At 37.3% G+C, this 26,767-nt stretch overlaps 3 protein-coding genes across 4 annotated transcripts; 1 reads left to right on the top strand and 2 right to left on the bottom strand.

Moving 5' to 3' along the window:
* Positions 1 to 3,605: 3,605 nt before the first annotated feature.
* Positions 3,606 to 4,799, bottom strand: LOC109175503 (protein MIZU-KUSSEI 1-like). Its single transcript, XM_019324768.1, has one exon. The coding sequence runs from the start codon at positions 4,696 to 4,698 to the stop codon at positions 3,940 to 3,942; it is 759 nt and encodes a 252-aa protein (XP_019180313.1). The 5' UTR covers positions 4,699 to 4,799; the 3' UTR covers positions 3,606 to 3,939.
* A 5,873-nt stretch (positions 4,800 to 10,672) lies between these two features.
* Positions 10,673 to 23,865, top strand: LOC109176046 (phosphoenolpyruvate carboxylase 4-like). Of its 2 annotated transcripts, XM_019325460.1 has the most exons (21): positions 10,673 to 10,984; positions 11,336 to 11,499; positions 11,685 to 11,799; positions 11,882 to 11,959; positions 12,041 to 12,109; positions 12,184 to 12,262; positions 12,337 to 12,413; positions 12,494 to 12,589; positions 12,681 to 12,822; positions 12,908 to 13,039; positions 13,127 to 13,200; positions 13,277 to 13,513; positions 13,778 to 13,903; positions 13,995 to 14,096; positions 14,176 to 14,322; positions 14,434 to 14,532; positions 14,626 to 14,714; positions 15,006 to 15,132; positions 15,216 to 15,422; positions 15,554 to 16,384; positions 23,851 to 23,865. In XM_019325460.1, exons 1-20 carry the CDS (start codon positions 10,829 to 10,831, stop codon positions 16,376 to 16,378), a joined length of 3,141 nt encoding a protein of 1,046 aa, XP_019181005.1. In that variant the 5' UTR covers positions 10,673 to 10,828; the 3' UTR covers positions 16,379 to 16,384; positions 23,851 to 23,865. The 2 variants fall into 2 exon arrangements, with proteins under 2 accessions (XP_019181005.1, XP_019181004.1); XM_019325459.1 differs by lacking the exon at positions 23,851 to 23,865 and having other exon boundaries at positions 15,554 to 16,549.
* LOC109176047 lies at positions 16,782 to 18,513 on the bottom strand. Its single transcript, XM_019325461.1, has 3 exons — positions 18,368 to 18,513; positions 18,166 to 18,273; positions 16,782 to 16,941 (listed from the first exon to the last, which is right to left on the bottom strand). The coding sequence occupies exons 1-3, from the start codon at positions 18,456 to 18,458 to the stop codon at positions 16,814 to 16,816; spliced, it is 327 nt and encodes a 108-aa protein (XP_019181006.1). The 5' UTR covers positions 18,459 to 18,513; the 3' UTR covers positions 16,782 to 16,813.
* Positions 23,866 to 26,767: the final 2,902 nt, after the last annotated feature.

Genomic DNA, 26,767 nt, shown 5'->3' with positions numbered 1-26,767 from the left:
AGAAAGCAAACTGAAATAACTCCACATTATCCACTAGTGTGGATGCTCTAAGCAACTGAAAGTTATCACCAATATGATTTGAACTGCATGTTTATCACTTCCAATTACCAAACTTTTACTATATATATACTCTACAAATCATTTGATGATGATGTTATTCTAATTGGATCTTGATGATCATATTTATTTAATTTGGTTAAAATTTCAACCAATTAAATATATACTTCAAATGAATTATATATAAATATTATTATTCATGTTCAATGAACCATTGTTGCCCACACAGGCTTAGCTAACTGGTTCAGTATGTAGTATTTGGGAGAAAAAATCAAGATTCGAACCTCGACAGGGATAGTGTGAGAATTATGCTCAAAGTGGGCAGATATCTCTTGTACGCACTAGCATTTGGCACTCTCTGTTGAGTCATTGAGTCATTTTTATTTACATCCTTTCAAATATTCCGTCAAGTTAAGATGTGAGGATTCAACCTTTTAGGAGAAGGATAACTATTATTATTGGTTCCATGAAGCATGCGTTCATGGACGAAAACTTAAAAGTTAAAAATGGCACTAGGGTAGGGTAGGGCAAGGGCTAGAGCATATTCCTCATTTTCGTCCCTATGGAAAAATTTCAAAATTGCCTACTCTCAATTAATTGTCCGGTCAAAACTATACATACAATAATTCTTAATAATAAAAAATAGATAATTTTGAGATAAAGTTGAGCCCCAAGTGTTTCGGGCCTTCACTACATGGCTCTTTAGTCTTTGAATACAGATTCATATTCACCAAGGGTTTAGTGGATTGGGTTTCCAATTTGAATGATATGGGCTCCATTAAGTTTATTTTTCTTTTTCAAAGTCTTTAAAGCAAACTCTTTTTTTTTTTTTTTTTTTTTTTTTTTTTTTTTTTTTTTTTTTTGTTGGGGAGGGGGGTGGAAGTGGTTGATCAAATATTTTATAGGTGAAAGAGAGAAGGGGGATGGGTTCTACTGCTAATAATCTGAAATTTCTTTCCAAGTTTTTAAAAAAAAAAAAAAAAAAAAAAAGCTTAGAGAAACAGTCTTAGTACGGTGCTTGTTATTTTGAGCAACCTCATTAATTTATATTTTTTCTTGATTTTTTGAAGGTCAAGTAGGGGAAGGTAAGAGGAAAAAACAAAAGCAGCAAAAAAAAAAAAAAAACAAAAAAAAGGCTAACAAAATCATAAAGAAAATGAAGAATCACATGCCCAGCATGACGTATGCACTGCATCTGCATGTGCCATGCTGAGCGTATAAGTGCATAAAACGCATGGAACCTTGCTATTTCTCTTATAATGTGGGAACAATAAAAATCTAACCTTTGCAGAGAAAAAATATGATAAAAACTTTCATCTCTATTTGTGTAAAAGACTAAAAATTTCCATACACGATAATTTTTTGACTGGCAAAAACCTTACCAAAAATCACAAATGTGATTGCTCTTAGGAGGCACATTAAATATTTAGCACATCAATATTTTACCACATAGTGGTGCCTTTTCTTCTTCTTCTTTTTTGATTTTTTTTGGTTTATTTTTTTCTCCTTTTCCACACGGCTCTAAAAAAACAGAAAAAAACAAACACCATCAATCTTGCTCTTATAGCTAACTAAGATTAAAGTAAGTGTGGAAAAGCTGAAAACTTTTGAAAAATCATGAGTAACATCAAGAATGGGATTTGTGTGAATCCCAATGGATATGCAATGGTTGAGGTTTTGCCCCAGCTTCTACCCAACAATTTCTGATAAATTTTTTACTTTTAATTAATTAATTTTGGTCTTTTGCAAGATTGATAGTGGCAGCACCTTCCAATCCAAGCCCCATTGTCTATGATTCTCAACATTGACTGTACCTAACCACTCAGGCATGACCAAACTGTCACCATCCACCTTGAAGTGTATGCCAACATTTTTTTTTAAAGAGAAAATAACAAAGAAGAAGAAGAACATATATATATATATATATATATATATATCACTTTATATCAGTCATTAATTTAAGCTAAATTTGAATTTTGGTTTCTTCTTGTTTTGTTCTTTGCTTGTGTAGGAGTGTATCCCACATCACCATAGCAGCCGACAATTCAGATGATTTTGTAGTTGAGCTATTCTTCCTAATCCAAATTGTTAAATTTGAAAAGATATATATTGATTATTGTAAATTAAGTATTTTAATACTATACCAGAACTCATAATTTTTTTTTTTTGAATATTTTAGTGTTGTTGATAGAAGCCACTAAGGTACAGAATATTTCAAAGCCTTGTGACTGTGGATAGGATTTCTGGTTTTTATTGGTTTACACCATGATTTGTTTTAAAAAATGAGTCTATATACATATACATAGCGATCTAAATGATAACTGAAACACTTATATGATAGCAAAACCCATTATTAATTTTTTAAGTTGTGTTTTTTGTCAGTTAATCAGAGCCAAGTTAAAAAAAAAAAAAAAAAAAAAATTGGCCTATGTAACCATTTTTATAAAAAAAAATTCTCAAAAATTGTGCAAGCTAACTCAAAAAATAGTTGATGAACCCTTATTTCTATTTAATTTCACCAAAATGTTGAGAAAAATCCCTCAAAAACTTAACAATAGCCTTAGCTTGCTCTAAAGCAATAAGGAAATTAAAATTAGCATAAATTAAAGCTCATAGACAAGCATGATTATAATGAAAAGAATGTTGTTAAAGATAATGGGGAACAAGGCTAAGTGGTAACCAAATATGAGCCCTGCTAAGGAGACTAGCTAGGTGAGAGTTAGCATGATTCAGCTCTCCCACTCAAAACCCTCCATATATAGCACCAAATGTGACATGATTTGATGTTAGTTGAATTGAAATCAAATGATCATTGCACAATATATTAATTATTTCATGTCAAATTAATTTTTTTTTCATATAAAATTTTATAATAACTTGACCTTGAATTAGTCAAAACGCAATATAATTATCAGAAATATTAGTTAATAATCAGTATTAACTTTGCTTGTGCATGATGATATGCATACTTTGTCACTGTAAAATTAAAGGTGAAAGGGTTAAGACGAGGCAAGATTAAAACCAGGCTAATTAAGCTGTTTGTTTTGTCGTAGGCTTTTTAAGGTAAGAAATGGACATCATCAACACGTGTAGGGGGAAAATGAAAGTGCATTATTGGGTTCGCATTAGTATGTTGCTCCTTGGTGCCCCAATCTTTTTTATCAGCACTCGTGGATGCATTATGGTTAATTATTATTCCTAATCGATTAATGCCAAATTCACCTTTGTCCCACGTCAGTAATTAGTCCATATTAAGACAATTACAGTCGAATCGATCAAATTGTTGACTTGACAATTACATACAATGTTTTAAATTCCACTCGTAATAAGAACGGTCTATTGCTATTATCAAGCAAACGCAGGAAATGTAATTCAAATTAACTCAGATTAATTTAACAAAATCAAATTAATACTCTGTATTACAATTTACAAATAGTGAATATACCTCCACTAATACACGATTTGAATCAAGAAATTAAAATAGTTAATAGGCAAAGTGACAAGAATGTAATCTTGAATGAAGAGAAGAAAAAAACTTGGACAGAGCAAACATCAGAATCTTGAAACATCAATTTTGTACTCCCAAAATGGGCAGACAAATATGCTTACATTTGTCTTTCATTTTACCAAAAGAGACGGGAGAATCTATACATAGATACTATCCCCCATGCCAAAACATCACACTGCAAATTACAAAATCATAGTACTAATCATAGTACCCACCACTACGTACATGGGAGCTGAGCTGAATAACATCGAATTACGAGTAGTATTTATATATTTATATATAAACTTCAAGCTTAACAAAATATATAAATACCCATTAAAATAGATTAGCTAGCTAATAATTACTAATAAATTATACAGTACAAAATTATTAAACTAAACCCTGAGTAAATAGAAGCTGAGCTCTGGACCTCCATGGCCGTCTGGATTCATCATGTAGAAAGCTTCAGAGTCTTTGGACCCCACAACTCTTTCAAACTTAGCCCTCATATACATCAGCTCGCCGTCCGGCTTGACGCCGTCGGAGTCCTTCCCCGGCAAGACGCCGGCGCCCATCGTAATCGGGCCGATGGAATTCAAAACCTTCCACTCGTCCGGCCCGCATTCCCTTCTCACGGCGAACCCGCACTTCCGGCCGTTGCAGTAGGTTCTCCAAACCGGTTCGTCAAGAATCTTGCCCGGTTTTTTCCCGGTTCGCCTCTCGCACTCCAGCGCCACCCGCACCATACCGGACGCCATTTCCCGGACCAGCCCGCTCGTCGGCATCGCCAGCTCGACCAGAAAAGCCGGCGCCGTCCTGGGATCTTCCTGGAACGCGAAAAGCACGTGGCCGCGCCGGTGCCCGAAGAGGGTGCCGACGACTCGGGTGCCCAAACCGGACGAGCCATCTCCGGTTCTCCTCTTACCGCCGAAAGTAAGAGCAGACCGGAGCTTGGAAACCGCCGTCCTCCGGTGCGGTTTGGGCCTGGGAACCGCTAAATCAAGCTCCGGGAGTCTCCGGTCCGGCAATTCGGAGTGGAAAGTGAGAATCTCCTCGCGATCGTCGTCTTCTTCTTCGATCTTCTTTCTCCAGTTAAAGTACCTTCTGGAGAAAGAGAAGGAATCATTTGGGTTTCTAGCCATGATTGTTTTCATTCTCGAGAATGAAGGCAAAAGTAGTGTAGTGGAGGAAGATGGGATGGGAGGTGATGAGAATGGATTAAGTGCGGCGAAAATGAAGTTCTACGAGGTACCAAATGGCGTATTAAATAGAGTGACAAGCGTCAATATAATGTCACACCGTGACACTAAAATAAAAATTTCATTTTTTTTGCATTAAAAAATCTTCAAAACATTAATAAATGTGAAGTAAATAAATCATGAATACAATATTAATTCAATTCTTGCCCACATCATCTCACTCAAACTATTAAGATATTACCGTGTTTTTGGAACTATTATATTTGATAGGGATTATACCTTATACGTACGAGTCATCCAGCCCGATCAACGGCGTGCTTTAGCCTCTGCCCGCTCACCCGGTCGTCTATCATTGTACCTGCTGTTCAGGAGTCCCATCCGATGGTGACTGATGACCGGGAAGGGTGACCGTAGAAACGCAGCCTACCTCGTCCGGATCAGGGGCCCAGCTACCGTCAGGAGCAACAGGCCACGTGCATGACTGCATGCTCGCCTCCTCAGGACCCGGTGCATGGATGCCACGTGCTCGCCATGCCGGAAGACTGGGCGCTGTTCCCTAGGCCTTCTATAAATACTTCATTTATTGCCTTAGAGAAGGACTTTTCACCTACTAGAAACACTATAATTAAGAGCTTCCTGGTCACGTTGTACGATCCGTCATCCTCTTCAGTCTTGTTGTATCATACTTTTATGGTGATTTAATCTAAATCAATATATTATATATAAGAGCTAATTTTACTTGGTGTATGCTCTTAGATAAACAACAACATATTTCTTCCTCATCTAAAAAATGAAGTATATAAATCACAATTAAACTTTTTTAACATTAATTACCTATAGAAGAAAAATATTATATTTTTATTATTGAGTTGCGAAATTTTTGTGATAGGTTGTGGAGTTTATGGTAATTCAATTGACTCAATAATAATACCGATAATAAATCTAATATTTCATAACTAAATTAAAGATCAACTTTTTAAAGAATAAGCTCAAAATTCAGTTAGTCAGAAGTCAGGAATAAATGCTTCTTAAAACAATTAGACTTGCAAGAATTAAACTAGTCATGTTACACTGAGAAAATTAAAGTTGTAGCGCACGCTATAATTATTTGAACATTGTTGTGTTTCTTGATGAACTAACCATACTAGCGAACCAAAGAATGTTACATGTTACATGTTACATGTTACATGAGTGTATTGATGAATTGGGAAGATAGATATTAGAAAATAGGACAATGAAAAATGAAAGATATGAGGCATGAGGAGTAATGAGCTGTTATTGTCCTGTGAGTGGGTTATGCATGCAGGAGGAAGAGGGGGCGGGGCCTGCGCGTAGAAGAAGGACTACTGCCAAGGGGACCTTGGGGGGTAGGGTTAGGGAGGGACACTCTGACTTCCCTTGGAAATACTGAAACAATTGTAATTTGCAGGTTAAATCAAACCTAACCTACATAATTTCAAAACATAGAAGAAAGAGCCTTCTCCAATCTTCATTCTTCTTCTTCCTTACCTAATTTTTTTTGTATGTATACTAATAAAATTTTCTTCATAATTTCAAAATTGTGGAGCAACCAGAACCTCACAAATTAGGTTCTCAAACTATTTATATTAAATCCATTTTGAAATACTATAAGTATTAATTAATTAAGCTCGACATAGTTATAAGACAACACCTTTAAAGGTAACATTTTGTCTGCTGTGGAGGAACCGCATCGACAGCTCCATGCTTTGCATTTAATGTCATTTGAAGTGAGCTGGGAAGATTTGGATTTCTAATGCTTGGACCACTCCATTGTGCTTCATGAATTATCTATTAGATTAAACTCGTTAGATTAGTTTGAGACTCAATATCTCATCATAATAAGTGGAACAAAAATGTTGTTATGTTCCCTTTAGATTGGAAGGTTTTGGATATTTGGATATATTTTTCTTTTAATTTCTACATTCTATGCCTTAATTACCAATGAATTGAACTAACAAAAACCTAGCTACTTGAGGTCAATTACTTGTTGAACTAGTCAAACTATTTTTAAAAAAGATACCAAAATTCAGACAGATCAACTAATCTTCATCTGCCACCAACTTAACGGATGGATCTGAGAAGAGGGTAGGTCGATTATTTGTCGTCATAATATATATATGTTAGAAATGTCAAAATCAAAACCAAAGTCCCCAAAACTAATCTTTTATTTATTTAAGAATGTCAGGACAACAAAACGAACAACTATTCGTTAAGGTTCCCTACATGTACAAGAGTGATTGGTTGTGTTGATTAAAGAATTAAGCTGTTGTATGGAAATGGAAATGGCATGTGAGAAACCATAATTAAATTGGTCAAATAATTGATTTGGTAACTCCATGGTATTAAGTTTAATTTTCTATTTGAGCTAATAAGCTATGAACAACATATGTTAGTTTACATTTTTGTAGTCTCTTGTTGACTAAGGTCAGCAACCAGCACGGTATATTTTATTCAATATGTGTAGATCCGGATCAACGGAATAATTTGCCATGGTTTTAAGAATGGGCTTGACCCTGTGTATGACCAACTACCCACAACAATATTAACTTCATGTGGATTTAGGCCGGCCCAGTCCACTTGGAATCAGGTCCAAGAAGTCCATATTGACATTACCTCCAACTGCAAGATATTTTATTAGGCTTGTTATTGTCATTGGGAAAGAGCATTTCAATTAATTTTCAGTACTCCTAGCATTTCAAAAGGAGTACGTAAAAGACATTTTTGGTCTTAGACTTATAGTGGCTTGGACAATTTTAGTCCTTTATAAAAAAATTTGTCATTTTATGGACAGAGTTATTATGGCGAGGACATTTTTGGTCCTCCGTCTATATTTATGTTAGATAACGTATGAGAGAGGGGCAATTACATCAATTTAGGCTATCTCTTTATTGTGAGATGGACGATTTTGGTCCCACAACCATGCCTTTACTCTGACCCTCATTTATTTGTAGTTTTGCACTACGAAATGCTCTGCCCACAACCATGCCTTTACTGCAACTTGGACTCTCTGACTCCTTCGAATTATGACCGAGAAGAAAACAAAACACACATAGATATAATAGATAGAAGGAGATAGCCTAAATTGATGTAATTGCCCCTCTCTCATACGTTATCTAACATAAATATAGACGGAGGACCAAAAATGTCCTCGCCACAATAACTCTATCCATAAAATGGCAAATTTTTTTATAAAGGACTAAAATTGTCCAAGCCACTATAAGTCTAGGACCAAAAATGTCTTTTACCCAAATCAAAAGTAATAAACAGTGAAATAAAAGAATGAACAAGTGTTTCTTATATATGGATAAGAGCATCCTCATAAAAGAAGATTAATTGAAATGCTCTTTTCCAATTACAATAACCGAATAGTATTTTTCTTTTTTTTTTTTTTTTTTTTTTTTTTTTTCCGGAGGTGAGAGATGATGATATAGAGAAGAGAGAATAAATTAAACTTGATGTAAGTTGATTTTTTTGTAGTCCCTACACAGGAGAGAGAAAAGTAAAAAAACAACACCATTTTTGTGCGTTGAGCACATTAGGCGTGCCCAGCTGGCACGTAAATACTATTTTTTTTTTTTGGCAATCTTGTTTTCATTTTTTTTCTTCTCTTTTTCTCTCCTTCCCCTCTCCTAGTTGGTATGAAAAAACCTTCACTATTGGTCTTGCTCTAATGAAGTAATACATAACCACATCAACACAATAAGGCTTATTATAGGGTGACCAAGACAATAACGTTAAGAGTAAATATCCAAAATGGTCCCTCAACTATAGCCAAATTCACAAATTGGTCCTCGACTTTTAATTTTAACCAATTAAGTCCTTAACTTTGTTATTTTAACACGATTTGGTCCTCCATCTAATTGACCGTTTGTTGACTGTGACCTCTAAGGATATATATGTAATTTTATCGCCTCCTGCCCTCATCCACCGCCCAAACACCTTCACATAATTCATTATTGCCTGCGCTACAACCCAATTTACAATCTTCATCAGGTCCAACGCGAGGCCTCCAGTCACTTCGTCTTCTTCGCTCTGGTACGAACTCAGAATTTGGCAGATTGCTTTCGGTAGTGGATTCAAATGTAATAGTGCGGTCTGGAAATGCAACCGGAACCTTAAAAAACCGACGATGGACCATGAAATTACATATATATCATCAAAAATTCAGTTAACAAACGGTCAAAAATACGGAGGACCAAATCGTGTTAAAATTACAAAGTTAAAGACTTAATTAGTTAAAATTGAAAGTCGAGGACCAATTTGTGAATTTAGCTATAGTCGAGGGACCATTTTAGGTATTTACTCTAATGTTAAGTAGTAAGAGGATTGTATAACTTTGATGAGTTCTAACTTCTAAATTATTGCATAGTATAGTGATATAAAGATGATCCAGAAGGTGAAGCCAGAGGGATATTTATAGTTAGGTACTTAGGTCCTTCGACCTATGCCATGATGATTACTTGATAAGTTACAAGTGAGATCGACACTACAAGGTTTGGTTTGTAGACGTGGCCAATCAATAAGGCAATGCATTAGTGTTGTTAGATAGCTAAGGCAATCTAATTCAACATAGGTTGGGCTAATTTGACCTCTCACTAAGCAAGTTGGGCTAACTAGTGAATCTCTTGATCAGTTCAGGTTGTTCCACCTCTTCAAAATGTTGACCCTTTGAACCTAATATGATGGTCAATGGACTTATTATTCATATTATCAATGAAACTAATTAGACCACCATATAACCAATCAAGTATTTATTTATTTATTTTTTGTCAAGATAACACATGAAATTATGAAAACAGATTGTCAGACATTCTACATTTATTGATGAGACGCTTTTGATTGAGTTTTCACCTTTTTTGTAAAATGGTGTCAACCTGTACACTCTTATCCGCCTTTATGATCCTCTAATGTATGGATAGCTAGGTACAAGAGAGATCAATGATATGAAGGGATTGAGTGGTGGATATACCAATGATCTAGTGGTCTTCAATTCTACTTCTACAAAATAATGTAAAGTCATCTACTTTCCACGGTTATAATCTTCTTCTGATGGCCACATACACGTGAGAAGCAAGATTTGCCTTTGTCTTTTTCTTTTACTCAAAATCGTTCTTTCAAGTTTGAAAAGGTCACAAATAGGATTGCACTTTCAACTGCATGCAATGCCTTCTTAGTAAAGGTATCAAAGGTATATACTAAAGCAAATTACAGAAGATTCCATTTTAGAAGTAGTGAACCTTTCCCCCACACAGTCATTCTTAGTACAGTGTAATTACTGAAAAAAAAAACACAAAATTTATCTTAGTTAATACCTCTTGAGTAACTAGTGAGTCCATTCGAAGACAATAATTCAAAATTTTGAGTTTTGACCTATTTTAGTTTTAAACAACTAACTTTTGTATATAGTGTCCTGTATTTAATTCATATTTATTTTGAGACGTATTTACTGACCATTACTCTTATTTGGTAAAATCAAATTCATTGCTTTTAACATATACATACATTCTTCACAAAAGTCGAATTGAACCTCAGACTTATATAAAATGTGTTTGTTTTAAAAGAAATTTAGATTGGGTATCAAATCAAATCACCATCCCATGATTTTAATGTCTAGTTTTAAACTTTGCAACCAAAGTGGGTTTGGTAAGTAAACATTTTAATATTATTTCCCTTAATAAAGATTCCTACTCACTTGGGTCTGTCCTTCATTCACTTTCCACTTCAACACACCGTCCCAGCATACCAATATACAAATATATCAAACCCGTGATCAATATTCCACCATGTTCTTAATCAACCTTTTGTTTGTTAGAATACTAGAATTTACCTTGATAATCATTGTAGGCATAAGCAATAACAATTTCTCAAATTTCATGTGGTTGAGAGCAGAAGTGAACACGTCAACTTCATTCTGTCAGAATCAAGAGAACACAGTACAGTTCCTCGTATAGTATAGTATAGTGTCTCTACAGCCTACACTCTCACAATAAACCACCCACTCTTCTTCCTTCTTCTCCTTTCTTCCACCACACTGAAATAGATACAACAACTGTACGTATACACGATGGCAGACACCACCGACGACATAGCGGAGGAGATATCATTCCAGAGCTTCGAGGATGACTGCAGGCTGCTCCAGAGCCTCCTCAACGATGTTCTCCACAGAGAATTGGGCCCCAAATTCATGGAGAAAGTTGAAAGGACTCGTTGCCTTGCTCAAGTATGATTCTTTCTTAACTCTTGCTTTCTGGGTTTGTCTTGTTTTTCCTTAGTTGTTTGGAGGAATCGGAATCTGATATGTATTTCACTTGCATGTGTGATGGGTGTAAAGATTCATGGTGGTTCTTGATTTGAATATTCTATGGATTCTTTGTGTCTTTATTCTGTTCAGCTGTCGTTGTAAAGCATATGTTTTTGATAGTCATATGTTGATTTTGTACAAGATAATCAGCAAAGATTGCAACTTTCTGATGGATTAAACTTGGGTTTATGTAAATCTTATATTTGATTGGAATCTAGGCTTTTAATATTCTGGAAATTGATTGCATAGTGAAAATGTTTATGATGTCAGAGTGCCTGTAACATGAGAACAGCAGGGATTGAGGACACAGCAGAGCTTATTGAGAAACAGTTAGCATCAGAGCTCTCGAATATGACGCTTGAGGAGGCGCTATCGCTTGCCCGGACATTTAGCCATTATCTCAACTTGATGGGCATTGCAGAAACCCATCACAGGTGGTTTATGTTTGGTTTCAATCTCAGTCATTCTGTTGGGTTTTAGACCATTTAGATCTTCGTTTTGAACAGATACTGCATTGTAACAGAGTCAGTAATACTAAGAAAAAAAAGATTTTCATTTCTGTGCGGAAGAAGCTAAAATAAAACGATGGTCCGGGACTCAAACTAATGTGTTTTTGTAGAGTACGGGAGGCACGTGGAGTAGCACAGCTATCAAAATCGTGTGATGACACTTTCAATTGGCTTCTCCAGAGTGGGATTTCTCCAGATGAACTGTATGACACTGTCTGCAAGCAGGTATATACTGTGTAGTGCAATTCGTGTTTTTAAACCGACTTGTAACAATTGTGCAGTCATATGTTGTTTCTTCTTATCTTAGGAGGTTGAGATTGTCCTTACTGCACACCCCACGCAAATAAACCGCAGAACCTTACAGTACAAACACATTAGAATTGCGGTAATTCTTGTCCAGATTTCACTAAGTTGAAGAGTTCTATAGTTTTCACTTCAAGTTGCCATAAAATTATTGTCTTTGCAGCATCTTTTGGAATACAATGACCGGCCTGATCTTGGGATTGAAGATCGAGATATGTTGATTGAAGATCTGGTAGGTGTTTCTTTACAGTGACTGGTTTAAGAGCGGAGAAATGAAAATGTTAAATTTTTTGTAACCCCTTATAGGTGAGAGAGATCACTTCAATATGGCAGACAGATGAGCTGAGGCGACATAAACCTACCCCAGTTGATGAAGCCCGTGCTGGTAATCTAATGGAAGTTTGAGTTTTACACTTTTGTGTCTATATATTCAGATAATCAATATATTTAATTTTCCAGGCTTAAATATTGTCGAGCAGACACTTTGGAAAGCTGTACCGCATTATCTACGACGTGTTAGCAATGCTTTAAAGAAGGTTTCTTTTCGGTTGATATTTCGGATATTGTGATTGAAATTTTAAGGTATTGTATGATATGCCCTTTTAACATTTTTCAGCATACTGGAAGAAGTCTTCCATTGACATGCACACCAATAAAGTTTGGATCTTGGATGGGCGGTGATCGAGATGGAAATCCAAATGTCACATCCAAGGTAATTTCCCAAATGTAATCAACCCTCAAAGAAGAGTTTTTTATCTGAAAGGTCGGAAGGGCATTTTACCTTTTACATTTCCTTTTTTCAGGTTACAAAAGATGTCTCTCTTTTGTCGAGATGGATGGCAGTTGATCTCTATGTACGGGAAGTTGATAGTTTGAGATTTGAGCTTTCGATGAATCAATGTAGTGATGAGTTATCAAGATTGGCACATGAAATCTTGGAAAAAGGTCTGTTTTGTGAATCCTTTTCTAGTTAAACATTGCTTTGAGGTTGTTCATTGTTGATAGAATTGTAACTTGGAATCTCTGTCAGAAAATGCACCGGAGGATCATAATGACAATTGGAATCAGCATTCGAGTTGGAGTCAGTCGAAGCATCAAGGCCATCACGGTCCACATTTTCCTTCACAGCTCCCTACTGGTGCCGATCTACCCTCTTGTACAGGTGATCGAGGTTCTGCTTTAGATAGTCTACTCGTCTTTACCTTAAAAGTTGTTTTTCGCTAACTTGAAACATATCCACTGGTTCTAGAATGCAATGACGTTGAATCTCACTATCCTCGGATGGATGTTCCTCGTAAAGAACTCAAGCCATTGAATCTCCAGGTGAAGATGTTTGTTTATCGTATTTCGTTACATTGCTATCTGTATTTGCAAGTAATTTACATCGTATCTCTTACAGGATGACCAAGCTACTTCAAAATTGACTCCTTTTGCCCCTGATTCACCGAGAAGTATCCCGAGAGCGAATGCAAATGGCATTGCCTCTGCTGTGAGTCCACGCGCCAGTGCTCAAAGGAAATTCTTTTCTGAATCTCAAATAGGAAAGAGCAACTTCCAGAAGCTGCTAGAACCAAGCTCGTCTCAGAGTCCAGGGATAGCCCCTTACCGGATTGTACTTGGGGACGCAAAAGACAAGGTAGCCCCATCTCCCTTTTCTTTTCGAAATACAAAAAGTTGAATCACTTTATCTCGATTTGGTCTATTATATATGCTATTCCATTACTCGATATAATTGAAGCATGTGCTCCATCTCAACTAAAAACTTAAGCTGATAGTTGGATGGCTCTGATACCAAATTGAAGCATGTGCTCCGTCTCAACTAAAAGCTTAAGCTGATAGTTGGATTGCACATTAATGACTATATGCTCAACAGATATAAGCTTTCCATCTTATTCCCCAGCTCATGAAGACACGGAGGCGACTTGAATTACTGCTCGAGGATCTTCCTTGCGATTATGATCCTTGGGACTATTACGAAACAACAGATCAGCTTCTCGAACCACTACTACTGTGCTATGAATCACTGGTAAATTAAAATCACTAAAATCTTTCCACTGTGATTGTAGTGATGGAGAAGCCCATATTTCGATAACAGTGATAATGCCTATTCTTTGCAGCAATCGTGCGGAGCGGGGGTTCTAGCCGAAGGTAGGCTCGCTGACTTGATCAGGCGAGTTGCTACATTTGGGATGGGATTAATGAAGCTCGACCTTCGTCAGGTAATTAACCGGGTATCGGGCCAAGATTCTTCAGGAGAATATATATATATATATACTTACTCGTTCTATGATGTTTCAGGAATCTGGCAGGCATTCTGAAACACTCGACGCAATCACCACATACCTAGATATGGGTACTTACAGCGAGTGGGATGAAGAGCGTAAACTGGAATTTCTGACTAACGAACTAAAAGGGAAGAGGCCTTTAGTGCCTTTAACCATAGAGGTAAGATCATTTACCGTGGCATTTGTTTCAGTACCTTCTTATTGTTTACTTTTCAAATCGATCTTGAACATTCTATTTCTTGATTGTTTGTTGTTTTGTTTACTTCTAAAGGTTGAATCCGATGTTAAAGAAGTCTTGGACACCTTTAGAGTTGCAGCTGAACTAGGGAGCGACTCGCTCGGAGCTTATGTTATCTCCATGGCCTCAAATGTATGATTATTCTTCTAATTGTAGTCATCAATTTTTTTTTTTTTTTTTTTTTTTTCGAGCTCCTAATGTTTCCGTTGATCGACTCATTTACAGGCTAGTGATGTTCTTGCTGTGGAGCTCTTACAAAAGGACGCACGCTTGGCTGTTGCTGGGGAACTTGGGAAACCATGTCCTGGTGGAACGTATGATCAAATCTCTTCTTTTTGTAGTTCCAATCTCCTTCATGACTGTTATAATCTGGGGGTCAAGGTCACTCAACTGGGCTATAATGCACATGGGCCAAATCACACTAAAAGATTGAATCCAACCAATTAACTAGTCTAACTCATGCCCTTATAAACCTGTTCTATCTTATTTTATCAATGTGGGACTCTTAACAATGACTATAAAGAAAACAAAGATTTATGATCTGATCTGTTCCAGCTCTGTAGTAGACTCGTAGTGTAATCTTCCAATTGTAATGTTTGAAACAGATTGCGGGTGGTTCCATTGTTTGAAACTGTGAAGGACTTGAGAGGAGCTGGTTCGGTGATCAGGAAATTGCTCTCGATTGATTGGTACCGGGAGCACATCATAACGAACCATAATGGGCATCAAGAGGTACGTAACATAATCGTTGAACCTTGACACACTATATTTAGGATTTTGTAGTTGAATTGCTTACCTCGGACTTGGTTGCATAGGTAATGGTTGGCTACTCCGATTCTGGGAAAGATGCTGGCCGTTTTACTGCAGCCTGGGAGCTCTATAAAGCTCAAGAAGACGTTGTAGCCGCTTGTAACGAATATGGAATTAAGGTCACGTTGTTCCATGGACGTGGAGGAAGCATTGGTCGTGGCGGTGGTCCTACCCACCTCGCCATTCAATCCCAGCCTCCCGGTTCTGTTATGGTTAGTTTTTTTTTTTTTTTTTAGTACTACTGATTCTGTTACAATGCAGTATCTGTTCATAACTACTTTCTCAACCTACTGAAACACAAAGAGTTATATCGCCATTGTGAATATTCTTTTATAATTGTTAGGGGACACTTCGTTCGACAGAGCAAGGAGAAATGGTTCAAGCGAAATTTGGACTACCCCAGGTTGCTGTTAGGCAGCTCGAGATCTACACGACAGCAGTACTACTAGCTACCTTGCGCCCACCGCAACCTCCCAGGGAAGAAAAATGGCGAAATCTGATGGAGGAGATGTCGAACATCAGTTGTGACAGTTACCGAAGCACTGTCTACGAAAACCCGGAGTTCCTTGCTTACTTCCACGAAGCCACGCCACAGGCCGAGCTTGGATTTCTCAACATAGGAAGCAGACCGACGAGGAGAAAGAGCTCGGTGGGAATAGGCCATCTTCGAGCAATCCCATGGATATTCGCGTGGACACAGACCCGATTCGTGCTCCCTTCTTGGCTCGGAGTTGGAGCCGGGATGAGAGGCGTCTGCGAGAAAGGCCACACCGAGGATCTTCGGGCAATGTACAAAGACTGGCCTTTCTTTCAGTCCACTGTTGACCTCATAGAAATGGTTTTGGGGAAAGCCGACAGCCCCATTGCGAAGTACTATGATGAAGTGTTGGTGTCCCCGAGCCGGCAAGAACTCGGGGCCGAGCTAAGGAAAGAACTTCTGACGACAGAAAAGTATGTTCTGTTGGTGACAGGACATGAGAAGCTGTCGGAGAACAACCGGAGTCTTAGGAGGTTGATTGAGAGCAGACTTCCTTACCTCAATCCCATGAACATTCTGCAGGTGGAGATACTGAAGAGGCTTCGTCGCGACATCGATAACAACAAACTTCGAGACGCTTTGCTTATCACCATCAATGGGATTGCTGCTGGGATGAGGAATACCGGTTAATTAACTGTCTAAGATCCTATGCCACTGTCTTTGAAAGTGTAGTGAATTGTAAGGTATCCTTTTTGACTTACGTTAACTATTATCATGTTACTGGTTTGTGACTGTCTTGGTATGTATATGTTTTTGATTGTGTTGCTGGTTTCTTTCAATAAATTCATTAGAACCGTTGGGCAAAGGCTTGAAAGGTCAAGTTCAGTATCTTGTTATTGAAAAACGGCATTAACTGATGCACAAGCTACACATTAAAATAAAATAAAATTAAAACAAGCTACACATTAATTTAACACTTATGTAACATAATTATTATCACAGCGTCAAGAAATTAAATTGTATCAAAATATAATTGCATCACGGGCACTTAACAAATACTCCGTAAGTGATAATTAAATATCTTATCCATTATTTGATTACTCTTCATAATGCTTTCGTTCATTGTTAATTTTTGACACAACTTCTGTCAAACATTGCGCATTTTTTCTTCTCCGGGACGGCAGAGAAACATCTTCCATATCTTCTTGCATTGCACAAAGGGTCTCGCTGAACTGCTCCGTAGTCTATTTTTTCTGAAAATTAATATATTTTAGCTAAAATACCATTAACTATCGATATGTTTATAAAAAGAAAAGAATGATTGGAATATATAATATGTTAATAATCATATAATTAAACAACATAATGCATGCAAACAAATATAATTAAACCTTAGACTACCATAATAGAATGATGTTCAATTTTTGTGGTTGTTTAGTTTCGGAATTTAGAAAAAAATTAGACTACCATTCATCTTGAGAAATCAAATTGTAGGATCTTAATTATCATTAACAAACTTTCAGTAATTATAAAATGAATTACATTCTTAGAATTTTTAATAATTATAAAATTGATCTTTTTTTTTTTTTTCACTAAAACCTTTCATAATTGATGAATTTCATCGACATTAGGCTCTCACTATCCCAGCCAAACCCCTCTTTGCAATTCTATGTGGCAAGGTCATGTCACTATTTTCATTTTTTTTAATTGAAAGGGATTTGCAAATTTACAAGATTAGCAAATTTGCAAATCCCTTAAAAAGCTACCACGGTTGCTGCCGCAGCAGTTTTTGTACTTTCTTTTTATTATTTTTTTAATTTTTTTCTTTACTTTTTAATATTTTAATGTATTTAATAATATTATTTTAATATGTTGGGCCCACTTTTGTAAGTTGATTGGATTTGCAGGGATGTAGTGTGAATAGTAGATGATTTGCAAATGGGATGATGTGGAAGTGGGACCCATTTTTGAGAGTGGGAGATGTTTGCAGGGATAAGGACAACCTTAGGCTGTCCCCAACCCTGCAAATATCACATTTGCTTCTTTTTTTTTTTTAACGCCAACTGTATTGCAAACTTGCATTTCTAGCAAGTTTGCAAAGGACAACAATGTCAGCCTTTGTTGTACTTTGGTATTGCAAGGCTGTCGTTGCATTTATCCTTTTCTTTACTTTTTTATTATTTTATTATTATATATATAATATAAAATAAAAGTGGGACCCATTTTTGGAAGTGAGAGAGATTTGCAGGGATGTAATGTGAATAGTAGATGATTTGTAAATGGGATAATGGGGAAGTGGGACCCATTTTTGAGAGGGGGAGATCTTTGCAGAGATAAGGTTAGCCTTTAGTCCTCACTTTTTACAAGAGGAATCTATTCACATTGATCATGCTTTTATATATATATATATATATATATATATATATATATATATATATATATATAACGAAATAGCAAGGCAGTGTACAATACATCACCTCTACGTTGACGACCTCGATTACCATTCGGCGGGGTTTCGCCGAGGTCAGTCGATGGAGCTCCCCGCGATAGATGGGGCGGAGCGCCGATTTTGTCGTCCGGCGTACCTATCAAAATGAAAATAGAAGATTATGTTAATCAAAATTCCGGCGTACCTAAGTACCTAGTATAGGACACAGAAAGAATAATAATGTTACATACCTTGAACAGCTATAATGGGGAATATTAGGAGTAGAGATATGAAGAAGAGTAGTCTGCATATTACATAAACCTGCGCCAACTTCTTAACCATTGTGGCAGCTCGCTGGTGACGACGAGGGAGAGAAACGTAAGTATATATATATAGTGTAATATTGTGAATGCACGCCTAAAGCATAGACCATTTCCAATATAATTAGTATGAGTGACTGTTAAACTCTACATGAATGTGAGACCAAGTCTTATAATTTAATGATTTCTATGCCTTTTTTCAACTTGTTGAAATTAATATGATATATTTTTTGGGAAAATTGCATTTTTGAGAGTCCTTCAATTATACTCTACAGACTTACCAGGACTATGTGGTCTAATGGTATCCGGGTTGGACTTCCATTTGAAAGATTATGACTTCAAGCCTCAGTGGAAGCGTTATTGGTTCTTTGTGTTTCAGTAGGTTGAGAAAGTATATGAACAGATACTACAATGTAAAAATACTCTACAGACTTGATCCTTGAGTTATATACGTAATCATTTTTAACCCTTAAATTATGTGCGAGAAGTGATGATATTATAGTCTCTCACCAATAATAATCCAATATGTCACTTAAATTAATAAGATAAAAACTTGTGTGAGACGGGTCGGGTTAAGATGCCTGTAATATTATTGTACTTATACGCACCAATGTAATACTAATTAGGAATAAAGTGTTTATTAATTATAAAGAAAAATGTAATACTTTTAAATTTGGATTTAAAAGTATTATTACGTTTATCCTCAAAAGTATTATACTTTCCTTTATAAGTGGCAAACACTTACCAACATTACTTATTAGGAAAAATGTAATACTTCTGATAAAAAAGAAATATAATACTTGTACACCAAAATGTAAAAGTATTACAAATTTTCTTATAAGTATCAAACAATTTATTTCTGATTAGTATTACATTTGAGCATATATGTCTGTCATTTGCATGTTAATTCGACCCAACACACGAATAAAGATCCGTGAGACATTCTCACACAAGTGTGACTAAATTAATAAAGTGGTGGATTTGATTCTTCAGGAATTAAACTCTATCACTTTGCATATAACTTTTGAGGTTAAAAATTAAACCACGTGTATTGAATGATAACACGCAGCAGCAAGAAAAGAAATCAAAAAGGCAGTTAGATGACATTAACAGCTAAGGGCATTATTGTATATTCCCTAGAGAGTCTGTTACAACCGTTCTTCCCGCTCTCTTTCTTCGTTTATATTCCTCTGTATGAACTCGGTTATGAATGAAATTCACTTTCCCAAAACTTCTCTCCAGAATCTCTTTTACCTCTCTGTTTAACAATCAATCCCCAACCTTCCTCATGGTATCAGAGCCGCGGCGGTGATCGACGCCGGACAGACTAGCCTTCCGACGACGACTCCAACGCAGACAACACCGCCAATCAATCCACAAACCAGTTCGTTTCCGCAGAGGAGCACGAGCACCATCACGGAGGATATTGAAAATCCTTTATTCCTGAATAACAATGAGAATCCTAATGTTGTTCTAGTCAGCCCCCTCCTCACCGGTAGCGGCAACTACGGGACATGGAGCATCTCCATGCGAGTTGCTCTAGAGGTGAAGAATAAGTGGAACATCGTGAATGAAACTATCTCAGCACCAGATAGATCGCATCCTCAATACGCAGCGTGGAGGAGATGCAACCTCATGATCTGCTCTTGGATAGTCAAATCCGTCCATCCGACGATTGCTCAGAGTATTCTGTACATGGACGAAGCCTCAGAGGTTCGGAACGACCTGAAGAAACGGTTCTCACAACAGGATGCTCAAAGGATCTCATCCTTACAGACTGAAATCTGTGCTTTGAGACAGGGCAGTTTGACAGTAAATGACTATTATACAAAGTGCCGAATTCTCTGGGAGCAGATGAATGATCTGCGATCTCTTCCGATTTGTAGATGTGATCCTCGATGCTCTTGTGCTTTGCTTGACGACATAAAGAAGGAACGAGAAGTGGATCGAGTCATCCGGTTTCTTCAAGGCCTGAACGATGAATATAATTCATTGAAGTCCGGAGTTCTGGTTTTGGATCCACTCCCGGACATGCATAAAGTGTTCGTTATGGCCGAAAAATATGAGAGGCAGCTGAACATTACCAATCTCACTCTGAATAACGTAGAGTTCAATCATGCTAATGCGGTTCAAGCCAATCAGAACACTACAGAAGATGTTGTGGCAGCCGTGAACTATCATAACAGAAGAAATAATGGATCAAGCAGTGGAAACAAAGCCGCAAAGTGCACTTATTGTGGCATGACCGGACACACGGTGGAAAAATGCTATAAAAAGCATGGATATCCACCGGGATGGGTGCAAGGATTCAAATCCAAAGGGAAACAGCAGAATGTGACAGCTACCGTGAGCAATGAAGCTGGATCTTCCACATCTGAGCAGCTTCAGAAGCTGATATCCCTTTTGCAAACACAAATGGGACAAAGCCAATCCCCTACCACAGCAGCAGTCACTCTGGTTCCTAAGCTCAATATGGATTCACCACCTGAAGGCAAGTGTATTACTAATACTCACATTAATTCTATTTCTCTGCATTTGTATACATGGATTTTGGATTCGGGTGCAACTGATCATATAGTTTGCAATATGAAACTATTTGATACATATCATTCTGTTGAAGGAATTATGGTTAATTTGCCTGATGGAAAACAAGTGGCTGTGGAACATATAGGGGACATAAAGTTGAATGATGGCCTGTGGTTGAGAAATGCTTTGCACATTTCTTCTTTCAAGTTTAATATTATATCTGTTAGCAAGTTACTTCAAAATTCACCTTGTGAGCTAACCTTCAACTCTAATCAGTGCCTTTTCCGGGGGGGCCATGGGAAGATCACTGGTTTTGCTAAGGAGGATAATGGACTGTACCTGCTGCTAGAGACTCCAGGAAGTCACATGAATAAATGTAGTCATTTTGCTATGCTTTGTACTGCTGATATTTGGCACCAACGACTTGGCCATTTCCCTGTTAATAAAATACATATGCTTAATGACATTCCTGTTTTTCATACTAAGAGTTTAGCTTGTGATGTTTGTCATTATGCAAAACATAAGAGGTTGTCATTCCCATTAAGCAAAACTATGGCAGAAACTTGCTTTGAGCTAATCCATATTGACATTTGGGGTCCATTTGTGGTTCAATCTTTGGAAGGAGAAAGGTATTTTCTAACTATTGTTGATGATCACTCAAGATACACTTGGATTCATTTGATGAAGAATAAATCTGAAGCGAAGGGGCTGATAAAAGTGTTCCAGAAATTTGCTTACACACAGTTTGGCTTACCTATAAAGATCATTCGCAGGGATAATGGTGTGGAGTTCAAAATGGAAGATTTCTTTGCCTCGAATGGTATAATTCACCAAACCTCATGTGTAAACACACCACAACAGAATGCGGTGGTGGAACGGAAGCATCAACATGTCTTAAGTGTTGCAAGGGCACTTCGTTTTCAGGCCAATCTACCCTTGGAATTCTGGGGGCAGTGTGTTCTTCATGCAGCTCTCCTAATCAACCGCCTTCCCTCACCGGTCATTGGTTGGTCAAGTCCTTACAAAAGGCTATATGGAAAGGATCCCGATCTCACTAATTTGAAAGTTTTCGGATGCTTATGCTATGCTTCGACTCTACCACATTCACGCCACAAGATGGCCACTCGGAGCAGAAAGTGCATATTCATAGGACTGCCTGCTAACATTAAAGGGCACTTGTTGTATGACACGAATGATGGCTCAACTTTCATATCCCGGGATGTGGTTTTTTATGAAACTCAATTTCCTTTTGCAGAAAAGGGATGTCATCCACCTGAGCTTATTTCCTCTCCTCATAGGCCATCATTACCAAATGTGTCTATATCTGAGCATGAAGAATTTTCCTTTCAAAGTCTAGATGATGATCAATCCAGATCAGTAGCTGAGCCAGTGAGCACTAATACTCCTTCGACCACCAATCATTTAGTCGATTACCAATCCAGAATGGTAATTGAGCCTGCAGGTGGTGATAACACTTCACCCGTCAACCACTCAGTTGACATTCATGATTCTACTTCTGATCACAGTGGTGGTATGAACAATTCCTTTACTGGTTCTCCAATACAGCCAAGAAGATCAACCAGACAACGCCAAGTCTCAACCCGATTAGAAGATTACTACTGTGACTCAATCATACAAAACAGGTCCACTCCTCATCCTCTTTCAAAGTTTATATCCTATAACAGTCTTGATATTCCTCACAAAATTTTCTCCATGGCAGTTACTAACATTCATGAGCCAGGATCATATTCTCAAGCTATTAAACACAGCCATTGGAAAGAGGCAATGGACGCAGAAATAGAAGCCCTACAACAGAATAATACATGGGAATTGTGTGATCTTCCTGCTGGAAAAATTCCCATAGGATGTAAGTGGGTGTATAAAACAAAACTCAAAGCGGATGGGACTGTGGAGAGGTATAAAGCACGGTTGGTCGCGAAGAGCTATACGCAGCAGCTTGGGGTAGATTACATCGATACATTCTCCCCAGTGGCAAGAATGATAACCATCCGCACTTTTCTGGGCATAGCAGTTTCTAAGAAATGGCACATTCACCAAATGGATATCAATAACGCCTTCCTTCACGGGGATTTAAGTGAAGAAGTCTATATGGTGCTCCCTCCTGGCTTCCAGAGTTCAAAACCAAACCAAGTATGTCGATTGCTAAGATCGTTATATGGGCTCAAGCAAGCGAGTATACAATGGAATGCAAAATTGTGTACTGCTCTGTCTCACATTGGTTTTAGCCAATCAAAAGCTGATCCTTCTCTGTTTAGTAGAGGAAATAGAAACACTTTCATTGCCCTACTTGTGTACGTTGATGACATCTTAGTAGCAAGTGCCAACATGGATTTAATCGAAGAGCTCAAGCTATTCCTAGACAACACTTTCAAGATCAAAGACCTTGGCCCCTTAGGCTATTTTCTGGGAATAGAAGCAAGAGCATCAACAGATGGCCTAAACATATGCCAACGCAAATATGCATTGGACATTTTGAAAGAAACTGGCTTCCTTGGATGCAAGCCTGCAAGCACCCCCATGGCACAAAATCTGAAGCTTAATCATGATGGAACACCTCTAGATGATCCTGCAGTCTATCGAAGGCTTGTTGGAAAGCTGCTGTACCTCACCACCACAAGACCCGACATTGCCTACGCCATCCAACAGTTGAGTCAACTTGTTGATGCCCCAACAGATCAACACCTAAATGCGGCTCACCGTGTACTGCGGTACATTAAACAGTCCCCAGGATAAGGTCTCTTTTATCCAGCCAACACAGATTTAAGCTTGAAGGTGTTTTCTGATTCGGACTGGGCTAATTGTAGTGAGACTCGAAAGTCCATCACTGGGTATTGTGTCTTCCTGGGATCATCTTTAATTTCATGGAGGTCCAAGAAACAAGCAACGGTATCAAGGTCGTCTTCCGAAGCTGAGTACCGTGCCTTGGCAGCCACCGTATGTGAAGTGCAATGGCTGACATATCTTCTACATGATTTGCAAATCACACCTACCAGGCCTGCAACCATCTTCTGTGACAGCAAGTCAGCAGTGGCCATCGCCGAAAATCATGTATTTCACGAACCGACGAAGCATATTGATATTGATTGCCATTTCCTCCGAGAGAAGCTCAACAACGGGTTGATCAAATTACTTTCGGTTTCATCCCTAAACCAAGTAGCGGATGGTTTTACAAAGCCATTGCCTACCTCCCATTTCTATAACTTTGCATCTAAGCTGGGCATGCAGGACATACATGCGCCAGCTTACGGGGGGATATTGAATGATAACACGCAGCAGCAAGAAAAGAAATCAAAAAGGCAGTTAGATGACATTAACAGCTATGGGCATTATTGTATATTCCCTAAAGAGTCTGTTACATCCGTTCTTCCCGCTCTCTTTCTTCGTTTATATTCCTCTGTATGAACTCGGTTATGAATGAAATTCACTTTCCCAAAACTTCTCTCCAGAATCTCTTTTACCTCTCTGTTTAACAATCAATCCCCAACCTTCCTCAACGTGTATAACTTAATGACTAATTAAAGGTCTCTACGAGTATAACTAGCTAGATAACAAAAAAAATTAAATTTTCCTTTTTTCTTTTTGGGGAGGGCGCATGAATGCTGATCAACAAATTTCTTCATGACGCAGTCTATATAGGAGCTCTATTTTTACTTGACTTTGACTTACGTTTATTAGGTGGGTGGTAGTTTGGTTAATCAACCGTATCAAACACTTCGAATCATCAACCAACTTTCACTTTGGTTAAGAAGTCGTGATGCTGTTTTGAAGTTGATTTTTTTTTTTTTTTTTTTTTTTTGTTTGCCAAAATGAGGCACAATCAATTTTATTCTCATTTTTTTCACACACAAATTAAACAACTATTTTTATATAACTAAATATTCCTCTCTCTCTCTCTCTCTCTCTCTCTCTCTCTATATATATATATATATATATATATATATATATATATATATATATATATATATATATATATATATATATATATATATATATATATATATATATATATATATATATATATATATATATATATCCATAATCACGTGAGAATTATGTCCCAGGTAATTAGAACCTGTGGATAAATCCAAACCATTGATCTAGTCATGGTTGCAATAGGCGCTAGGCGCTAGTCGTGCGGTAGAGTAGCGCCTAGCGCCTAGAGTAGACGGCATAGGCGGGGCCTAAGCGGCTAACTAAAAAAAACAGTGCATGTGCGTAGGTGCATATATATATATATATATATATATATATATATATAGAATAAAGTTCAAATGCGGCGGGTCTTCCCGTGCGGCGGTGCGGCAGAATTCCAGAATACACCACCAGTGTTAACAATATGCACCAACAGTGTTAGAAAAACACACCACAATGAAATGTAATAAAACATCACAGAATACACAACAGACTCAAAAAAATACACCATATAACTCACCACCCCCAATGGTGTATTTCTGAACAGTGTATGGTGTTTTTACTCACACCTAATGGTGTGTGTTTGGTGATGCAGGGCTCTGTTTACTCTGTTTTTTGTGGTGTATTTTCCTAACGTTGATGGTGCATATTTGTTGAACTATTGGTGTTGCCGTACCGTAAGAAATTGCCGCACCGTAAGATACTGCCGCACCTGAACTCGCCTATATATATATATATATATATATATATATATATATATATATATATATATATATATATATATATATATAAATGGAAAAAATTAGCAAGGTTGAGTCGGCCGGATTAACTCGGCTAACTCGACAGAAATGGACGAGTTAACTCGGCGTAATTGGTCGAGTTAGGCGCTAGGCGGCCGGATTAGGCGCCTAGGCGGGAGCCTAGGGGAGAAATCGCCACGATCTAGGGGCGCCTAGCGCTTAGGCGCCGATTAATCGGTGCTTAGGCGCGATTTTTGCAACACTGGATCCAGTAGATCTAACAGTTGAAAATAAACAAAACTTTGTATATTTATGAAAATAACTATGCTCATTTTAAAAATTTATACTATTTATGAAAATGACCCTGGTCATTTTTTGTTTGATTCCCATCCATCAGATAATCTTGTAAATCAATGGTTTGAATTTATTCACAAGTTCTCACATGGACCTTTTGAGATGCATAAAGATGGGAATATACGTTATTAAGATAGATGGTGTGTTCCTATGAAGTGTGAGGAAATTAAGAAGCAAATTATGGAGGAAGGACATTGTACACCATATTCAAGACATCATGGAGGTGATAAATTGTATAAGGATTCGAAGAAGGAATTTTGGTGGCCAAAGATGAAACAGGAGGTAGGTGAGGCATGAGTTTGTGGCCAAGTGTTTAAATTGTTAAAATGTTAAGGCCGAAAAGAGTACATTAACCTAAAGGACTAGTTCAATCATTTGATGTTCTTAAGTGGAAGTGGGATTTTATATCTATTTAATTTTGTAGAAGGTTTACCGTTGACTAATCATGAAGGAGAGCATCAAAATTATTCATAAGTTTTTGCACTTATTATGTAACGTAACCGTTGTGTTATGTAGTATAAAAAGTCAAAATCCTTATAACAATAGAGGCAGGGACGGAGCCAGAAATTCGATTGAGGGGGGGCGAAACAGTACAGACGGATTCAGAAAATTTTTCCAGAAAAGGCGAAACATTAAAACAAAAGAGATAATTTAAAAATAAATAAATAAACTACCTAAGAACTATAATTGTAAATATTGTTGGATATGGACGAAAAATAAAACACATCAAAACTTTATAAAAATATTCATAACAAAATATGAAACATAATTAATAAAA

Source organism: Ipomoea nil, unplaced genomic scaffold (genome assembly GCF_001879475.1).
Source record: "Ipomoea nil cultivar Tokyo-kokei standard unplaced genomic scaffold, Asagao_1.1 scaffold0688, whole genome shotgun sequence".
Classification (NCBI taxonomy): Eukaryota; Viridiplantae; Streptophyta; class Magnoliopsida; order Solanales; family Convolvulaceae; genus Ipomoea; species Ipomoea nil.
This window is presented reverse-complemented; position numbering and strand designations above follow the sequence as displayed.